This window comes from Mytilus californianus, unplaced genomic scaffold (genome assembly GCF_021869535.1).
Source record: "Mytilus californianus isolate M0D057914Y unplaced genomic scaffold, xbMytCali1.0.p SCAF_2, whole genome shotgun sequence".
Lineage (NCBI taxonomy): Eukaryota > Metazoa > Mollusca > Bivalvia > Mytilida > Mytilidae > Mytilus > Mytilus californianus.
The window spans coordinates 60,088,527-60,109,216 of record NW_026262668.1 but is presented as its reverse complement, the minus strand read 5'-3'; the positions used below and the strand labels follow the sequence as shown (position 1 = coordinate 60,109,216).

Genomic DNA, 20,690 nt, shown 5'->3' with positions numbered 1-20,690 from the left:
ATTATCCCGCCTATAAAAGCCAAAACATCAAACAGGTGTATATAAGAAAAGAATTCTTCTGTGACATGATATGACACATAGGAAACGTTTTTATGTTCATTGAAACCACAACAGTAGGGATACATTGGCACACTTCAATATTAATGATACTTTTTATTATCATTAATCATCAATTCATCGAAAACAAACTGATCCTTATATAAATGATTAATATCCTTTATAATATCAAATAGCGAATTTAATTGGGAATCCTTTATAGTTTGGTGTGAAGGTCGGTGTCGATAATCAAGTTTCTTCCATGGAAAAACAATCTAGAGTGTTAAGGTGAAAAACATTACAAACAGGATATAAAACAACTTATAAGCAGGCTATATTAATAGACATTGATAAATGTAGTATTTTGTCACGTGAACTCGCATTCCAATCTATCCAAATTGTAAATCATTAAACAGAGAAGTTTTTAGAATGAAACACAACATCATGTTTTCATATGCAGAAGTCCCAAAAAGGAACAATTGTACACACTACACGAAATTGTTAATTTAATATATTTAACATAAAACTGTAACACATGCACGTTTTAATAACAGGAAGTTGCATTGTCAAAGATGTATTGAGCAGTAGCGTATAATGCAAAACGTGTTTCTTTAGAAAACAAACATTTAGTCGATTAAAATATCATAATAGTATAACTAATATATTATTAACATTATTGATCAAATTGGAAAACAGAAAACTATCCAGGGTTACATATTTAGCTAGTAAGGTTGATTAAAAAATAGTTTAGACTGAACCTCTGTCAATATAATCTAAATGTTGGGATATACAAAATGTGACAAAAAGGGAAATGAGTCTTTGTTTTCCTTACATAACCATGTCTTGTGAGTTTGTTAGAATTGGATATTCAGTTTTACAAAATAGTAAAATGCGGTCAAAATCACACATGATTCAATTGGAATGTACCGCGAATCCTGTTTAGTGTGAATTTAACTGGAATTTCTACATAGTTTGATAAAGTTCACTACGAGTTGAGGGGAGAACAAATTTGCAGGTTCAAATTGTTTTACCAGTGCTGATGGAATTTAAAAAAATGTTAACAGAAGATAACAATAGCCATTTTCCTGACTTAGTACAGGACATTTTAAGAAAAAATGGTGGGTTGAACCTGGTTTTGTGGCTAGCCAAACCTCCCGCTTTAATGGCAAAGTTAAATATAACACTAAAATGGCAACATAACATGACATGACTACAATACAAATAAATGGAAGAACATACAGGACAGAGAAACACACAAATAAAAAATACGATAGAACAATACGACAAGCTAATAGTTATTAAAGGTACCAGGCTTAATATTTAATACGCCAGACGCGTGTTTCGTCTAAACAAGACTCACCAGTGACGCTCAGGTCAAAATAGCAAAGAAAGCCAAACAAAGATGAAGAGCATTGATGACCCAAAATTTCAAAAAGTTCTGCCAAATATGGCTAAGGTTATCTACCTGGAGTAAGAAAATCCTTAGTATTGAAATAATTCATATTTTTGCAAACAGTAAATTTATAAAAATGACCATATAATAGATATACATGTTAACACCGAAGTGGTGACTAACTAAATAAAAACGAATACGTAAAACAACCTAGATCAGCACATAAAAATAGTAAAGCCGAACAACGCATTGTATGTTAACCGAATTGATCGACGCACAAAAGTGACGTCACAGATAAATTTCTAAACAATTCCAAAAAATAGGATAGAATTCAAGATTAGGTTTGTAATACTGACATTACATGTATTTAATAACAATAAAGATAACAATACTTATTAATATAAAATTGTTTTGATAATTAGATAATTAATTGTATTATGGATTCTAATCTTTAATTTCATAAAGATACCGCGGTCACAGTTAAATCTACTTCATGTCTCGACTTATATCTATAAGTTGACAACGAAGGTTCGTTGAGAACTAAACTTTACGAGATACAAGATGATTTTAACTTTCCGTGAAACTTACCATTACTAGTACTATGCAGCAACGTTTCTTTTTTAAGTTATGCTTTATCGATGATCAAGAAATCAAGTATCAATATAAATCACTTAAATTATTTTGATTTTATATTGTTTTGAATCTACCAGAAAATATACTGAAGATGATATTATCAAAATGCTGGACTTTTTGATCGACAATATATTTGTTGAGTTTGGAGGATTCATATTTCAACACAGTCGGTATTCCAATGGGTACTGATTGTGCACTCCTACTGGCCGATTTGTTTTTGTACTCGTATGAAGCAGAATTCATTCAGAACCTTCTAAAAGACAAAAAGAAAAAGCACCTTAAGAAATTCTTTAATTTTACTTTCCGATAAATTGATGATGTCCTATCATTGAATAACCCATATTTCAGCCAATACTTACATCTCATATATCCCAGTGAACTTGAAATTAAGGATACTACTGATAATCGAAGGACTGCTTCATACCTTGATCTTTTCCTCAATATTGACACAGATGGACGACTTCACACGAAAATCTATGATAAACGGGACGATTTCATTCCCATTTCTCAGCAGTAACATACCCTCTGCCCCTTCGTATGGTGTTTACATATCTCAGTTGATACATTATACTCGTGCATGTTCACACTATATGGACTTCATATACAGGAGTGTGCTCCTAACGCAGAAACTGCTCCAACAAAGTTATGAGGAGGACAGATTAAAAATGACACTCCGTACTCCGTAAATTTTACGGACACCATCACGAATTGGTTGATCCATACGATGTCTTTGTCCAAACTAACCAAGGACATTTTTACCACGTGTTAGATTGTGGTTCGACATTACGTCGTCTAATCTTTTAATTACCGAACGTGACTTATTCCCGATTGTGACTGTTTTGCTGAGTGTGAATTCGCATTGCTATAAGACGTGTCACGGTACTTTTCTATTCAAAATTCATGTATTAAGTTTTGATGTTATATTTGTTATTCTCATCGGATTTTGTCAAATGTCTTATCGTTTGTAGTTGTAAATCTTTTTTTTTTTCTGTTGTATTCGTGTGTTATGGTAAATATAATTAATCACTCAGTTCATTTATTAGATTTTAGTTTGGGTCAACTAAATTTATACGATATATTGGGTTTACAGTTTGATTTAGAAGAAGCACCGCCATAGCTAGATAATAGAATTTATTATCTAATTACTACCACAATTTTATATTAATTAGTATTGTAATTTTCATTGTTATTAATAAATGTTGTAGGAGTATTACAAACCTAATCTTGAATTCTATCCTACTTTGGGGAAATTTTTTGAAATTCAAATGTGACGTCACTTTGTGCGTGGATTTCTTTGGCTAACTCGGCTGTGAATTTTTATGTGCTGGTTTATGTTGTTTTATGTATCGGTTTTTATTCTGTAGTTAGTCACCACTTTGATGTTATCATGTATATCTATTATATAGTCATTTTTATAAATTTACTGTATGCAAAAGTATGAATTATTCTAAATACTAAGGATTTTCTTATCCCAGACATATAACCTTATCCGAATTTGGCACAACTTTTTGGAATTTTTGGTCCTCAATGCTCTTCAACTTTGTACTTGTTTTGGCTTTCGAACTTTTTTGATCTGAGCGTCACTGGTTAGTCTTGTGTGGACGAAACACGCGTCTTGCGTATTAAATGTTAAACCTGGAACTGTACCTTTTGTTAGCTATTATTCGTATGTTTCTCTGTCCTATATGTTCTCCCATGTATTTGTATTGTAGTCCTGTCATGTAATGTTGTCATTTTAATGTTATATTTAACATTGCCATAAAAGCCGGAGGTTTGGCTAGCCATAAAACCAGGTTCAACCCACCATTTTTTTCTTAAAATGTCCTGTACCAAGTCAGGAAAATGGCCATTGTTATATTATAGTTCGTTTCTGTGTGTGTTACATTTTAATGTTGTGTTTCTGTTGTGTCGTAGTTCTCTTATATTTGATGTGTTTTCCTCAGTTTTAGTTTGTAACCCGGATTTGTTGTTTTCTCAATCGATTTATGAATTTTGAACAGCGGTATACTATTGCTGCCTTTATTTAGCAACAATGTAAATAGAGTTCAGGTTACTCATTCAAAGACCTTATTTATAACACGTGTGTCTGAAAAAGATGGGGCATAAGCGTTCACAGGGTAATAACTTCTTAAAGGATTCTGTGATTGGAAATAATTTTCATTATTTATTAAAATTTAAGCAACAGTATTTATCGATGTTCAAATCTCATAAATCCATTAAGAAGATACATATCCCGGTAACAAATAAAAAATTAGGAATGACATGGACCCAAAAAGGTGCGAGACCTTGTGAGTCGACAGGATAAGTATCTCCTGCTAAGAAAGCTGCATCAGCCGCCTTGCGAATCCACTCATTCGAAATGTCAAAATTCGGAATCGGACACAATCGGTAGAATACATTTCGATTAATCATGTGATTAATACTGTTAAGAAATGCGGACCGAGAACACAAGCTTTAGTAACATTTATTTGTACAAAATTTTATTTATCTGAAAATTTTTCGTCAAGTTTCTATTATTAATATCTTATTTGAACGATTAACCAAAAGACGAGATGTGTCGGAACGACACGAATGATCCCAATCGAAAAAAAAAAAGCTTGAAGGTATTTTAAGGTGTGGAATAACGAGAATGAAAAGTCCGTATAACTTATTTTCACGAAATTTTCAAAGTCCAAAGACCGTTATCTGGGCACAAAATAGCGAAGCAAAACCAAACGTAAACTCGATCTTTAACCCATCATAGTAGACTCACATACTAAACATTAGCTCAATAGGTGAAGGCGTTTAGAAAAAAAGTCCGTATTACTGTTATTTTCACGATATTTTCAAAGTCCAAATTCCGTAATTTCCGCAAAAATGAGCGGAGTTTCCAAACGTAAATTCGATCTGTTTCTCATCGGGTGCAGGTCGTTTCGTAACCTGGTCGTTTCGTAACTAGTCGATTCGTAACTTAACTAGGTCGTTTCGTACCTGAGACGTTTTGTAACCTTATATCAATATATAATAACAATAAGAGTAGTAGGTTACGCAAAAAGTAATAAAAAGACTTAGTGATGTATGTGTATACCTGTGTGGTTTAAGATTTTTCCAAAACACAAAGAATCATTTTTATTATGTTTTGTATACAGACCACCTAATAGCCAAACCTCTTGGTATACTAATTTTGAAAATGAGGTTGTAAATGGCTTATCTATAAATGATAATATATTGTTAATGGGTGACTTTAATATTGATTTTTTGAAGCCTCTTCCTTCTAAATGGTCATCTTTTATTACAACATATGGCCTTCATCAAATGGTGGTTGACCCTACTAGAGTTACTTCTACTAGTGTCACTTTAATTGATCATATTTACAGTACTAATCCTACAAGTCTTATCAATGTTACAGTACCATCATACGCCCCAGGTGATCATTATCCTGTTAGCTGTACTGTAAACAAATTTGCAAAGCTTATTAAAGACAAATCAGATTCACATTTTGAGATCAAGTACAGAAACTTCAAAACATTTAATGATGAAATGTTTTTACAAGATTTGTCAAATCAACCATTCGATATAATTCACGAAATCAATGATTCAAACCAAGCAATGGACATGTGGCATTACTTACTTGTCAATGTTTTAGATAAGCATGCACCTGTTGTTACTAGACGTGTAAAAAATAAATATCAACCAGAATGGTATACTAATGAAATTGGTAAATCAAAATTCCAAAGAGATTATTTTCACAAAAAGAAAGACACTGAAAATTATAAAAAATATAGGAATAAAACTAGTGAATTAATTCGTTCTGCAAAATCAAAATATTTTATGGATGCAATAGATAACGATAAAAACTGTAGAATTCTTTGGAGGCATTTGAAGGATATGAATTCAACAACAAAACAGGAAATTGACATTTTAACACACGAAGGAAAAGTACTTATAAACAAAAATGATATTGCTAACTGCTTAAATGATCATTTTAGCACAGTAGGTGATAAGCTGATATCAAATCCTCACAAAAGTTTTAAATCTGAGAAAATTAACAACTATGTCAAATCAAAAATAAATGATGATGCTAAATTCTCATTATATACTGTCACAAATGATGAGGTTCTACAAGCTCTAAAAAATCTAGACATAACTAAATCAACCGGAACTGATGGTGTTGGACCAAGAATTTTAAAATTATCAAGATCGATTGTAGCAAGCCCCCTTGCTCACATAATAAACCTTAGTTTATGTACAGGAATATTTCCTAATATATTAAAATTTGCTAAAGTTGCTCCCATATTTAAAGGAGGGGATAAAACAGATCCAAACAATTATCGACCCATTTCAATTTTACCCACTCTGTCCAAGTTATTTGAAAAAACTGTCTTTAAACAACTGTATTTATTCTTAACCACACACAAATTATTAATACAACAGCAGTCTGGATTTAGAGAAAAACATTCTTGTCATACAGCACTCATTAAAATAATTGATAAATGGTTAGAGGAATTGGACAATGGAAATTTTACCGCTGTTCTTTTTTTAGATTTTAAGAAGGCATTTGATACAGTAAATCACAATATACTTTTATCTAAACTAAAATTATACAATTGTGATGAACACTCTGTAAAATGGTTTTCATCATACCTCTCTCAGAGAATGCAAAAAGTTAAGTTAGGAACCACCGAATCAGAATATAAAACTGTAACTTTTGGAGTTCCCCAAGGTTCTATACTTGGACCTTTATTGTTCCTTATTTATATCAATGACTTACCATTATCCTTAGAATATACAGAATCTGATCTATATGCTGATGATACAACTTTACATTTGTCATCTAAATCTATTGTAAATTTAAATATATGTTTGAATAAAGACTTAGACAATGTTATTAAATGGTGTAAAGAAAATGATATGATGATAAATAGCAAGAAATCAAAATGTATGCTTGTTGGATCAGACAGAAAACTGGAAAGCTGCAATGAATGTTTATGTGTTTTATCACAAGATAATATCACTTTAGATAATGTTGAAGTTGAAAAACTTCTTGGAATTCATATTGATAAAAATCTATCATGGTCAAATCAAATTGATAAAATATGCGAAACTATTTCAACCAGAATATACCTGTTAAAAAGGTTGAAACGTTATTTACCGTTAAAAGGTCTTATTCTTTTTTACAATAGCTATATATTACCCATTATTGACTACTGTTGTACAGTATGGGGTCTTACCACAAACTGTAATCTGGAGAGGATACATAAGCTCCAAAAACGTGCTGCAAGATTAGTTTTATCTGTTTCTTTTGATTTTCCATCAACATTAATGTTTAAAAAGCTTGCATGGATGACTATATTTACAAGAATACAATATTTTCAAGCTGTGTTAATGTTTAAATGTATGAATGGTCTAGCACCTGATTATCTATCTATTAAATTTACTGCTTGTACTGATCTTTATAATTATTGTCTCAGGTCGACAACATCAAGACTTCTTCATGTACCAAGACCTAATTCTGAATTTTTAAAAAGAACATTTAAATATTCTGGTCTTATTACTTGGAATAATTTACCAAATAATATTAAAGAAATAAATAATTTAGATACATTTAAGATCAAATGTTCAAACTATTTTCAAACTGCACAGAATGAAGATGCTTGATTCTAATGTATTTTTTTCTTCTTCTATTGAATGCATATGTACTTATTCAATATTTAAGCTGCTATGTATAACAGTATTATGTATTTTATTTTGTTTGTATTTTGGTTTTTTTTTTCTTTTCTATTTGTATTAATAGTTTTTGAAGGCCTCATGGAAGATTAACATGTAATTGTTAAATGTGTAACCTTCGTTAAATAAAGAATTTTATTTATTATTTATTTATTTTATATATATATCTATATTTATTTATTAAATAATTAATTGCACATACATTTACACTTTACAAGTCCAGTTTTGCACACATGCGAATAGAACAGAAGAATTTGAATTGTCTATCATCATTTAGATGTACCCCGTCTTTATCAGAGTATTTAGTCTTCTGCCACGTGCTTTGATGTCTCAAATACTTGACACCACTCATCTTTATGTTGCTTAGTTCTTTATTTATCTTCTTTTTTTTTCTATCATAAGTTGTTTCTTTCATGTTTCTTGTTTTTAGTCTGACGATGTTGGAGCCTATAACTACAGAAGGAACACCTAAGCGCTTGACATCTTTTGCGAGTTGTACAATCTCTGATGCTGTGTGTGATGATGATAATTTATCACAGACGTCATTCTCTCCAATCTGTATGAAAACAAAGTCGGGTTTAAATTTCTTCACTATGTGGAGATCAAAATGTCTCAATGACTGTACTTTTCTCCCGCCTACCCCGTGAAGCTTTGTTTCGACAGAACTTGATAAGTCGGATTGCGTTCTTAACATCCAATTTTCCAGTCTTCGGATGAAACTTTGACCGATCACAAGTACTTTGGGCTTATTTACTGTTAGTGACATATTTGGCGTTTTTATTACCTGTCATTAGTTGTCATAAAACCATGAAAGCTGTCACCGAGTGTAATAACCAATTAGCCAATAATTAAAAAGATTTCAGAAAATTTTAAATTAAAAATATTACAATATTGTTATTATTAGATGAACAATTTGATTATTTTTAAATAATAACTTTAACTTTTTCATTAAAACTAATTAATTTAAACTAACACTTTATAACCATATATAATTACAAAAGTTACGAAACGTCTCAGTTACAAAACAAGGTTGTTACGAATCGACCAGGTACGAAACGACCAGGTTACGAAACGACGTGCATTCATCTCATCATAGTAGACTCACATTCTAAATATCCGCTCAACATGGGATGGTGTTAAGAAATAAATCTGTATGAATGTTCGTTGCAGAATGACGGATAAGGGTAAAACTACAAGTAATTATGTACATGTAGTTCTTTTGTGTCTTGCATTTCTCCATTATGTTGTAAGTAAACATACTAGAAAGTAAGATAAGTTCGTATATAGAAATGCACAATACATTTAGTGAATCTTATGTATCAAAAACAAGGACAAATACGCGAGATCCAAATTTCGTATGTTGTAGCTGTTGTATATATTCAATCTTTTACTTAGAGATATATGATCTGTGACAACTTTTGTCTGTCCAATTTTCGAGAAAATTTTCAGTCCTTTAAAAACAGAAGGGGGTTCGTTTGTACATTCATGTAAACACCCTAATTTATGTACCTCAAATAGTGATTGTTAGTTTAAAATATTGTTTTTTTTCATAATTTGATGTGAAAGTGGGCGTTTATAATACAGGATCTTCCTTGAAAATAGTGAAAAACATTACATACTTGATACATTAATAGCTTTTTCGTGTCTCAACATTGTGCATGTGTAGACTATTAAATAAGCAGAATATCGCCATATTTATCTTGATGAATGTATCATTTTATTTTATTTCACAATAGATCATGAACTGACCGTATTTTAATAGAATGAACCTTTAGACAAACAGGAAAACTTTAGGAATGAAACATGGCATGTTTGTATATGCATTAGTCCCCACAAAAAGAATATTATACCTGGGACTATTATACTAACGTCAATTTATTATGTCCCAGATTATTTTGTACATGTATTTACTATACCTGTAAGATCTGTGTAACAGTTGCAAAATGATAGACAGTTTCATTGCTATGGCTATTATTGTGAGGTAGCGTATAATGTAATGAGTGTGATGTACAAAACCATCAGTAAGTGAATCAGGATTCCAACAAACGAATCCCATAAGGATACCGATTTGGCAGCAAAAGTTATGTCCAGGTCGTTAAGATGGGAATATAATTACGATCAAAAGGTGGGGGTACACAAAATGTTATAAGAAAGGACAATGGCTTTGTTTTCCTTACATTATGTTATTCGGATTGGCCATACAGTTTACATGATAGTTAGAACTCAATAACTAGAGGCTCTAAAGAGCCTGTGTCGCTCATCTGCATCTTCAACAATGGCCACTTTATAGTAAAAGTCAGCACTAAAGGGGAACAACTCTATTAAGAATTAACTAACAATTTCAGTAGTGTTGACATAATTGTAGATCTTATCCTGATGTTAATTTTTCCTTTTTAGAATTTCTATTTATTATAGTTTTCAAAATAGCCAAAAAATTCGTAAATGTTCTGCGGAACCCAGTGTCTAGCCTACTTTTTCTGTTAATCGCAGGCTCAACAGACATGAGGAAGTAAATCAATAAAAATATTCCTCTTGATACTATCTTTTGATTGTAAGAAGCTTCTGTCCAAGTTTGGTAAAAATCCAGGATAGTTGATTTTAAAAAAACTTTAACTGCAGACTGAATGTAATGTTAACTGGAAGAAAACAAAATTTCCTTCTAGATACTAGCATTTGATCATAAACAAGCTTCTGTCCAAGTTTGGTACAAATCCAAAATAGTATAAGAACGTTATTAAAAATTTAAAAACTTTAACCACAGAGTAAATATGTTGTTTCCTGGCATAAAATCTAAGTCCATTTAAAAGTAAAATACGGAAAATAAGGATTTATTTTTTTACAAAATTTCCTTCTAGATACTAACTTTTGATCATAAACATGCTTCTGTCCAAATTTGGTACAAATCCAAAATAGTACAAGAAAGTTATTAAAATTTTAAAAACTTTAACCACAGAGTGAATGTGTTGTTTCCTGGCAGAAAATCTATGTCCATTTAAAAGTAAAATAAGGAAAAAATGGATTTATTTTTTTGCAAAATTTACTTCTAGATATTATCCTATGATCATAAACAAGCTTCTGTCCAAGTTTGGTAGAAATCCAGGATAGTTTAAGAAAGTTATTAAAATTTCAAAAACTTTAACCACAGGGTGAATATTTGTGGACGCTGCCGCTGACGGAATGTAGGATCACTATGTCTCGCTTTCTCGACTAAAGTCGTAGGCTCGACAAATATGCAAATAGATGTAAGAAATTATCATTAAATTTAAAACGAGTCAAATGAAGATTTTAGCCATTTGTAGATCTTGTCTTGCTGATCATTTGTGTTTTTTAAAGTTTCTATCTATCTATCTATTACAGTTTTGAAAATGGTAAAAAGTGATGGTATAATATGGTCAACTACACTTGACGGCAACCAATCTGAACAAATATCAGAGGTTATTGTAAAAGTAACTCAGAGGAGTTGTGTTCATAGTGTTATTGTTACAATACTCCAACAAAAGGTCAGTCCCATAACTCTCGTAAAATTGGTCAACTACACATGATGGCAACAATGGTACAAAGTATGAGAGTTTTCTGTCAAATGGTCTCAGATGAGTTGCATTTACAAGATGTTATTGTCATAAAACTAAAAAAAGTAGGGTAGATAGATTATGTTGTGCTGATCATTTTTGCAATCAACATTATTGGCTTGGCTCTTTCAATTTTCAAGATAACATAAAAATCTCAAAGTCAGTATGAAATGACACTCAGGGACCACATCTCCAAACAGGTTACCAGATTTTTTAATTTAAAAGTCTTAATCTAGCTCCTATGATATTCATGATAACAGCAAACAATTTGCATAAAAATCACAAAAATAGCTAATAAAGTTGTTGAGACAAGAGCATAGAACTGCCAAAAGAGTCAAAACTTAATACTTTAAGGGGTTATTACTCAAAAAATGATCAACAGATTTTTCTAAAACTTTCAAGATAGATAGTTTAAACAGCACTTAATACATTTCATGCTTCATTTTTCCCTGGTTGTTATTTCCTGTATTTACTAAAGTCATCAAGATGCTAGTCAAAAACTGCAGTTTGACCCCCTATGTTTGATTTTTCTCTACTGTGGCTATGATGGTTGAACTACTTAGTTGAAAATCAAATACTTAATAGGAAAAGTCCTAAAGATAAAGCAGACTAACTTTGGTTTGAATCTATTGAGCGGTTTCAGAGCAGAAGATTTTTAAGGAAAATTTTTGGGAAAATAGATGCAAAGTGATGGCAAAACGTACTATAGCTCTTCAGGCCACGTGAGCTATAATGTAATATGGTTTTGTACATGTAGAAGTCTGTGCTGAAACATTAATCTACAGGTGACAATTGACTACAAAAGACTTTTATTTGATAGACAATTATATTCTTAGATAAAAAAAATTGACAAATGAAATCAAGGAAACAATATGACATGAATTATATAAATCTTTAAGAAGTGATAAGTAATTGTGAATTAGCTGGTATAAACAAGTCTGAATAATGGCGCTGATCCTGATCCACTGGACACATACTTCACATAAACTTGGTTTGTATTAGCTTGCAAAGGTGCAATCGTTTCCTGAAAATACAAATAATATATAACATCAGACACAGCTTATATATATAACATCAGACACTGCTTATCTATGTACAGATGTGTAGCCTTCATTTGGTCTTTGGTAGATAGATATCCCACCAGCAAACAAACAACTTCTCCTTATTTCTATAAAAAAAAAGTATTCAATCAAACTACTTTTTGTCCGACATAAAACTGATTCTTACATTTCTCTTGATAAATCAACATCCATGAATGACAGTTGAGATTTTTTCACATTGAATGGATACCATGAATTTTAGAACTTCATGCAACTTTACTGCTCTAAATAAAATATAAATGACGAAAAAATCAGATTACATTACGACCACTAAAAGACATATAAATGGCAGAATACTGTCTTCAACAATAGACCAATAGACAGCAATGTCAAGCTCTATATCATCCACAGTAAAAAAAAAAGATAAGAATAGATGAAACAGAAACTTTCAAAGATCTGTCATCTGACAGCACAAAATACTTTAAATTTATCAAACATCCAGATATGAACAAGACAAGTATTGAAAAGGTTTCCCACTGAAAAGGTTCCCTACTGGTTACAAGCACATAAATAAGAGGTGAGGTTAAATTTATTTATAATGAAAATCACTACAGGAAAGCACTGAACTCTAAAACAACTGTATGAAAGATAACAAAAGGGATATTCAAACCAAAAATATCTTACATTATCAAAGAATGCAGACAGTTACTGAACTCATTCTCAAAGTCTTTAACCTGCCAATATGAAATCATGCAGTCAGAAACATTGAACATAATGCTCTGGAAATCAAAGTTCCAATGTTAGTTTGCTTTTATACCCAAAACAGCCAGTTAAAGTCTCTTCTGTAGGTAAAATCTGTTTCATGTTAAATATACAGTATAAGTAGTCATAAAGAGAACATTTTCAACTTACACTACTACAATAACGACTAAATTTTGGAGAAGCTTCGCTTCCACCATTGTATACTTCTACATAATTTGTTTCACACTGTGCTGTACCGAAAACATTTATACTTGTAAATCTGACAGTGATAGTCCGCCTGGCTGGTGCAGACATCAACCAGCCGCATGTCTGACGTAAGGTGTTGTTGCTAGGGAAACCAGGGCTTGTCAAGCTACCATTTACACCAGTTATATTTCCACCGCATCCCATACCTACATATAAAAAAATAATTCTGATGGAGGTATATCAAAACAGATCTTGTCCTAGATTTCTTAAAAATAAAATACAATCGAGTTATTTATTAGGATTCATTCAATTTAAGATCAATCTGTGAGTTTTATGGCTGATTCAGTTCTCTGGGACACATGTTTACTTTCAAAATCATCAATGTTATTTTGTGATGTTTCCAGCATAGGGCAAACACACTGATTTAAATTTTGAATCTCTTATCACAGAAAAACTAAATGGTACTTGAAATTCAACCCAGGTTATGTAACATCTGTATTAACACTATATATATCAATTGGTGAACAGTGCCACTTAAAACTTTTCCATCAGGATTTTATCTATTGTAAACTATGAACAAAAACTTCTCTCTGACATTTTTTTCAACAATTTCATAAATTTTTATTTTTTAGATGGACCATGATTTATCTATTTTTATTATTAATAATGAAGTTTTTCTGTATCCCTTATAACTGAGATCTATCTCATATACTTCCACACTTTATTCTGAATGAAATATCTCCCTCATTCTTTTTTCTGGTGATAGATAAGACAAGAACTTACCTTTCTGATGATGGATAAGACATGGCCTTACCATTATAAGAAGCTGTGTATGATATAGAATAACAAGGATGTGTCACAGAATTATCTGTATAGAACAAGACCTTACAATTATAAGAAGCTGTGTATGATATGGAATAACCAGGATGTTTCACAGAATTATCTGTATAGAACAAGACCTTACCATTATAAGAAGCTGTGTATGATATGGAATAACCAGGATGTGTCACAGAATTATCTGTATAGAACAAGACCTTACAATTATAAGAAGCTGTGTATGATATGGAATAACCAGGATGTTTCACAGAATTATCTGTATAGAACAAGACCTTACCATTATAAGAAGCTGTGTATGATATGGAATAACCAGGATGTGTCACAGAATTATCTGTATAGAACAAGACCTTACCATTATAAGAAGCTGTGTATGATATGGAATAACCAGGATGTGTCACAGAATTATCTGTATAGAACAAGACCTTACCATTATAAGAAGCTGTGTATGATATAGAATAGCCAGGATGTGTCACAGAATTATCTGTATAGAACAAGACCTTACCATTATAAGAAGCTGTGTATGATATGGAATAACCAGGATGTGTCACAGAATTATCTGTATAGAACAAGACCTTATCATTATAAGAAGCTGTGTATGATATGGAATAACCAGGATGTGTCACAGAATTATCTGTATAGAACAAGACCTTACCATTATAAGAAGCTGTGTATGATATAGAATAGCCAGGATGTGTCACAGAATTATCTGTATAGAACAAGACCTTATCATTATAAGAAGCTGTGTATGATATAGAATAACCAGGATGTGTCACAGAATTATCTGTATAGAACATAATCTTACCATTATAAGAAGCTGTGTATGATATGGAATAACCAGGATGTGTCACAGAATTATCTGTATAGAACAAGACCTTACCATTATAAGAAGCTGTGTATGATATAGAATAGCCAGGATGTGTCACAGAATTATCTGTATAGAACAAGACCTTATCATTATAAGAAGCTGTGTATGATATGGAATAACCAGGATGTGTCACAGAATTATCTGTATAGAACATAATCTTACCATTATAAGAAGCCGTGTATGATATAGAATAACCAGGATGTGTCACAGAATTATCTGTATAGAACAAGACCTTACCATTATAAGAAGCTGTGTATGATATAGAATAGCCAGGATGTGTCACAGAATTATCTGTATAGAACAAGACCTTATCATTATAAGAAGCTGTGTATGATATGGAATAACCAGGATGTGTCACAGAATTATCTGTATAGAACAAGACCTTATCATTATAAGAAGCTGTGTATGATATAGAATAACCAGGATGTGTCACAGAATTATCTGTATAGAACATAATCTTACCATTATAAGAAGCTGTGTATGATATGGAATAACCAGGATGTGTCACAGAATTATCTGTATAGAACAAGACCTTACCATTATAAGAAGCTGTGTATGATATAGAATAGCCAGGATGTGTCACAGAATTATCTGTATAGAACAAGACCTTACCATTATAAGAAGCTGTGTATGATATGGAATAACCAGGATGTGTCACAGAATTATCTGTATAGAACAAGACCTTACCATTATAAGAAGCTGTGTATGATATGGAATAACCAGGATGTGTAACAGAATTGTCTGTATAGAACTTCATCCATAATCTATTCCCTGGTGCAAAGATAGGATCTGGTATAGCCATTCCACACAATGTAGCTATGTCTGTTCCACTTGAACTATTCCGTATCTATAATCATTCAAGTTATGATAATTACATGACATGTATATTTCATCATAATACGTTATTTTGATTGGCGAACTCCAATCTCGCTTCATTCTAAAATTAACCTTCATTTCAAAATGAAATGTAACATTCATGATGACATGAGCTTCCACAATACAGTGCACAGGTAATTAAAAGAAAAACTTGATAGAAATTGTGTTTTCATCATCTTAGCAAAAAAATGTTATTATAAGTTTCATTCAGAAAAGGTTTAATTAAGAATTCAATGCTTCTTTTTGTAAATTTATTGGGGTGTAAACACGTTGACTGAAGTAAATTTTGTATGAAGTGCAGAAGAGCTTCATTCTAAAAATGTGTGCACTGTCAATGCTTTTACAACCCTAAAAATTACTAAAAGAAGCATTCAATTCTTAATTAAACCTTTTCTGAATGAAACTATGTCACTAAGTGAATTTTCAAATGATATAGATAAGTTCATGAACTTTACATATAAATTCATTTTAAACATTTAAAGTGTTTTAAAACTTAATTTTTACACATTTAATTGTGTATAAAGAATATAGATCTTCATGCTTATATCTTAAAGTCTCAATATACATAGCTGTTTTATTCATAGGTTTATATGTATCCCATGAATTGTATTATGCATAGGTTCATATGTATTCCCATGAAATGTTTTATTTCTCAGGTTCACATGTATCCCCATAAATTGTTTTATTCATAGGTTCATATGTTTTCCCATGAAATGTTTTATTTCTCAGGTTCACATGTATCCCCATAAATTGTTTTATTCATAGGTTCATATGTATTCCCATGAAATGTTTTATTTCTCAGGTTCACATGTATCCCCATAAATTGTTTTATTCATAGGTTCATATGTTTTCCCATGAAATGTTTTGTTTCTCAGGTTCACATGTATCCCCATAAATTGTTTTATTCATAGGTTCATATGTTTTCCCATGAAATGTTTTGTTTCTCAGGTTCACATGTATCCCCATTAATTGTTTTATTCATAGGTTCATATGCATCCCCATGAATTTTTTGTTAAAAAACCAATTTGGATAAAACAATAGAGAATATTGTTAGAATGTCAACTAACAGCATTTAAACTACAATACTTCCCAAGTTCTCTGTAAAGTTTTTTTAATTGCTGTACCGACAATAAACAAGAGCCAAAAATTGCACTGCATCATTAACTCTCATCATTTCCTAAACAATCTTCCTCCTAAATAGCACAAAACTTTCTCCAATATTTAAAATAAAAGGGATTCTGTATTCTTAACATGTGTATTTTGTTGCTGTTGTAAGAACGAATGCTGCTAAAGAAGTTCAAGCTTTTTAGATCTTTTAAAATATATACAGTTTTTAAACATTTTAATTCATCAAGAAAAGCTTTTCAAGACTATGTGAGACAAACTGTTAAAGTTTTCTTTATATAATTTGTTCTGTAATTTCAAATCTGTGTAATAAATCTTACCAACAAACCATCAAAACGACAACTTGAATGTGCTTCTATCTGGAATGAGTTGAAGTAAAGGGATAATGATGTTCCTGGAGGACTGGACACATCCATCTCACAGTAACTATCTACTGGGTAATTCCCTGGCCATCCTGGACTATATATCTGTCCACTATTACCATTATAAGTTCTATTGCAACCTGTTTATAATAAGAAACCTGTGTATTAATTGATTATCGTGGGTACTAAATTGTATTTTAGTGGATATATGATTTTGTGGTTTTGCAAAAGTTTGCATTTTAAAAAGTCTACAGAAGATTTATACTTCCTTGGACATTTAAATTTGTGGTTTCCATATACCCACAAATAATAATGAATCCACAGTGCATAACATAAATGGTCAATATTGATCAAATGAAAAACTGACATTTGCATTGCTTATAAACTACAAAATAATCAATAAAATTTAATAGTCCACTGAATTTACAGGCCAATGTGAGCAATTTTTCTGTAATTTTCAATTTTTCTTATAACGTTACAAGTTTTTAAATTAAATAAACCTTTACATTTAACAAGAGTGTACACACTGAAATGTCTCGCCTGCTTTACTGATCATTGATTTTATGTTGATAGTCCTAAATATAAAACTTTACAACAACTTCAAGTATCACATAAACTTAACATGATGCAAGAAAATGAGGTCAAGGTCAGATAAACCAAACCGGAAATACATGTTCACCTTACAATCATTCCATACACAAAATATAGTTGACCTATTGCTTATAATTTTTAAGAAACAAACTTAACCATAAAAACTTAACATTGACTAATGAACCATGAAAATAAGGTCAAGGTCAGATGAACCATGCCAGACAGACATGTACACCCTACAATCAATCTATGCATTAAATATAGTTGACCTATTGTTTATAGTATCTAAGAAACAAACTTAACCATGAAAACTTAACATTGACCATTGAACCATGAAAATGAGGTCAAGGTCACATGATACCTGCCGGACAGATATATACACCTTACAATCATTCCATACACCAAATATAGTTGACCTTTAGCTTATAGTATCTAAGAAACAAACTTAACCATGAAAATTTAACATTGACCAATGAACCATGAAAATGAGGTCAAGGTCAGGTGATTCCTACCAGACAGACATATAAATTTTACAGTCATTCCATACATCAAATATAGTAGACCTATTGCTTATAGTTTAAGAAAAACAGACCAAAACACAAAAATTTAACACTGAGTAATGAACCGTGAAAATGAGGTCAAGGTCAAATAAAACCTGCCACACTGACATGTACATCGTAAAATATTTCCATACACCAAATATAGTTGACCTATTGCATACAGTTTTAGAAAAAAGACCAAAACACAAAAACTTAACATTAACCACTGAACCATGAAAATGAGGTCAAGGTCAGATGACACCTGCTAGTTGGACATGTACACCTTACAATCATTCCATACACCAAATATAGTACACCTATTGCTTACAGTATCTGAGATATTGACTTGACCACCAAAACTTAACCTTGTTCACTGATCCATGAAATGAGGTTGAGGTCAGATGAAAATTGTCTGACAGGCATGAGGACCTTGCAAGGTATGCACTTACTAAATATAGTTATCCTATTACTCATAATAAAAGAGAAATTAACATTACAAAAAATCTCAACTTTTTTTTTCAAGTAGTCACTGAATCATGAAAATGAGGTCAAGGACAATGGACATAAGACAGACAGAAACTTCATAACATAAGGCATCTATATACAAAGTATGAAGCATCCAGGTTTTCCACCTTCTAAAATATAAACCTTTTAAGTAGTTAGTTAACAATGCTGCCACCGGATCACTATCCCTATGTCAAGCTTTCTGCGACAGAAGTTGCAGGCTTGACAAAAATTATTTTCCTATAAAAACACATGTTATCACATGGAAGGGAGGACACCCACTTCATATCTACTAGCTTTATAAGTTAAAACAAAGATCGTGTATGATCATAATTGCAAACTCAAGCCTATGAACAGGAATGAAATTTCAAAATTTATTAAATACATACTAGCAATCTGGTATTTAAGTGAGAAACCATTACTGCTGGCCATACCCATCATGGCTAGATTTATTTGTACAGTAGTTCCTATTGAATCAAATGGACCAGGCATTGTACTACCACAGAAATGTACAGACTGGCCCATAGTGCCCTGTAAAGTATCAAATATTTCATGATTTCAGATTATTTACATGTGTTCTGGAAGTTTGCATACAACATCTGCTTTAAACACTAGTTTGCATACAACATCTGCTTTAAACACTAGTTTGCATACAACATCTGCTTTAAACACTAGTTTGCATACAATATCATGATAAGTTATTCATAGTTCACTTATTAAAGAGGTCTAGATATTTAGTGTATATTTATTTGCAGACATTACTTCAGATTATCACCAACATGACAAATGGTTTTAATTTTTGTCAATATTTATAATGTCACAATACAATTTAATCATGTTTCCTCTCCCAGTCCTTTTACAGTATATGAACAGGCTGATGTTTATTAATTAAATAGGAGCAATACAAGTAATATTAATAAGTACTATATTTGTTTTTATACAACCCTGAGTACATGTATTTAGAATATGAACATGATTATATTTGGTTTTAGGCTAATATTTCATAAATTTATGAATATATTAGTCAAACCAATTATTTGAAAATTGACCTTGTATACGTATTCATCAGTTTTACACACTGATGAAAAATCAAGATTACAGCTAGCAAGCGGCTTTAATCAGATATGTGTGCTGGATTCGGTGACTGTATCTCAGAACAAATCACAGTAACTATATTTCGATGATTGTTTTTTTTTTCTAGTATTTATTGAAATTCATTATCCCTCAGGCAACAGCAAATCAATTTATAGTTCTTCAGACTCCTAATGTTGAGCTAGCAAAAATTTTATTATAAACTTTTTCCCAAAAAATTAATTTTTCATGAGTGAGAAACAAAAAAAATCTAGCCAGTGACAATGTTTATTTAAATAATTTTAAAGCAAAATCCATTGAATGAATTATATTCAAATAAGCACCATTACCTTTGGATTATTTTTTATTAGAAAATTAAGAGAATGAATTTTTTAACAAACGCACAACTAACTGAAAATATTGGAGTGTAAATTTGGATCTAATGCAGACATACACACACATGAGACTCGGGTTTTAAGAAGAAGATAAAATTGTCTTACAGACTTTAACATCACAATGGGAATCGTTTCCTATATATACATATTTTTTTGGTAGACAGATTTATAAAAGTTTTCCAAACATTTCCCAAACCCAT

At 31.3% G+C, this 20,690-nt stretch overlaps 1 protein-coding gene across 1 annotated transcript in view; it reads right to left on the bottom strand.

Moving 5' to 3' along the window:
• Positions 1 to 12,150: 12,150 nt before the first annotated feature.
• The window catches only part of LOC127729008 (cubilin-like), a 66,529-nt gene continuing 57,989 nt past the window's right edge, over positions 12,151 to 20,690 (bottom strand). The window contains exons 30-34 of the mRNA XM_052236583.1: positions 19,414 to 19,555; positions 17,349 to 17,530; positions 15,715 to 15,874; positions 13,290 to 13,531; positions 12,151 to 12,361 (exon numbers count right to left, since the gene is read on the bottom strand). Of these exons, the coding sequence (XP_052092543.1) occupies positions 12,257 to 12,361; positions 13,290 to 13,531; positions 15,715 to 15,874; positions 17,349 to 17,530; positions 19,414 to 19,555 (831 nt within the window). The 3' untranslated portion in view covers positions 12,151 to 12,256. The remainder of the gene's footprint in view (positions 12,362 to 13,289; positions 13,532 to 15,714; positions 15,875 to 17,348; positions 17,531 to 19,413; positions 19,556 to 20,690) is intronic.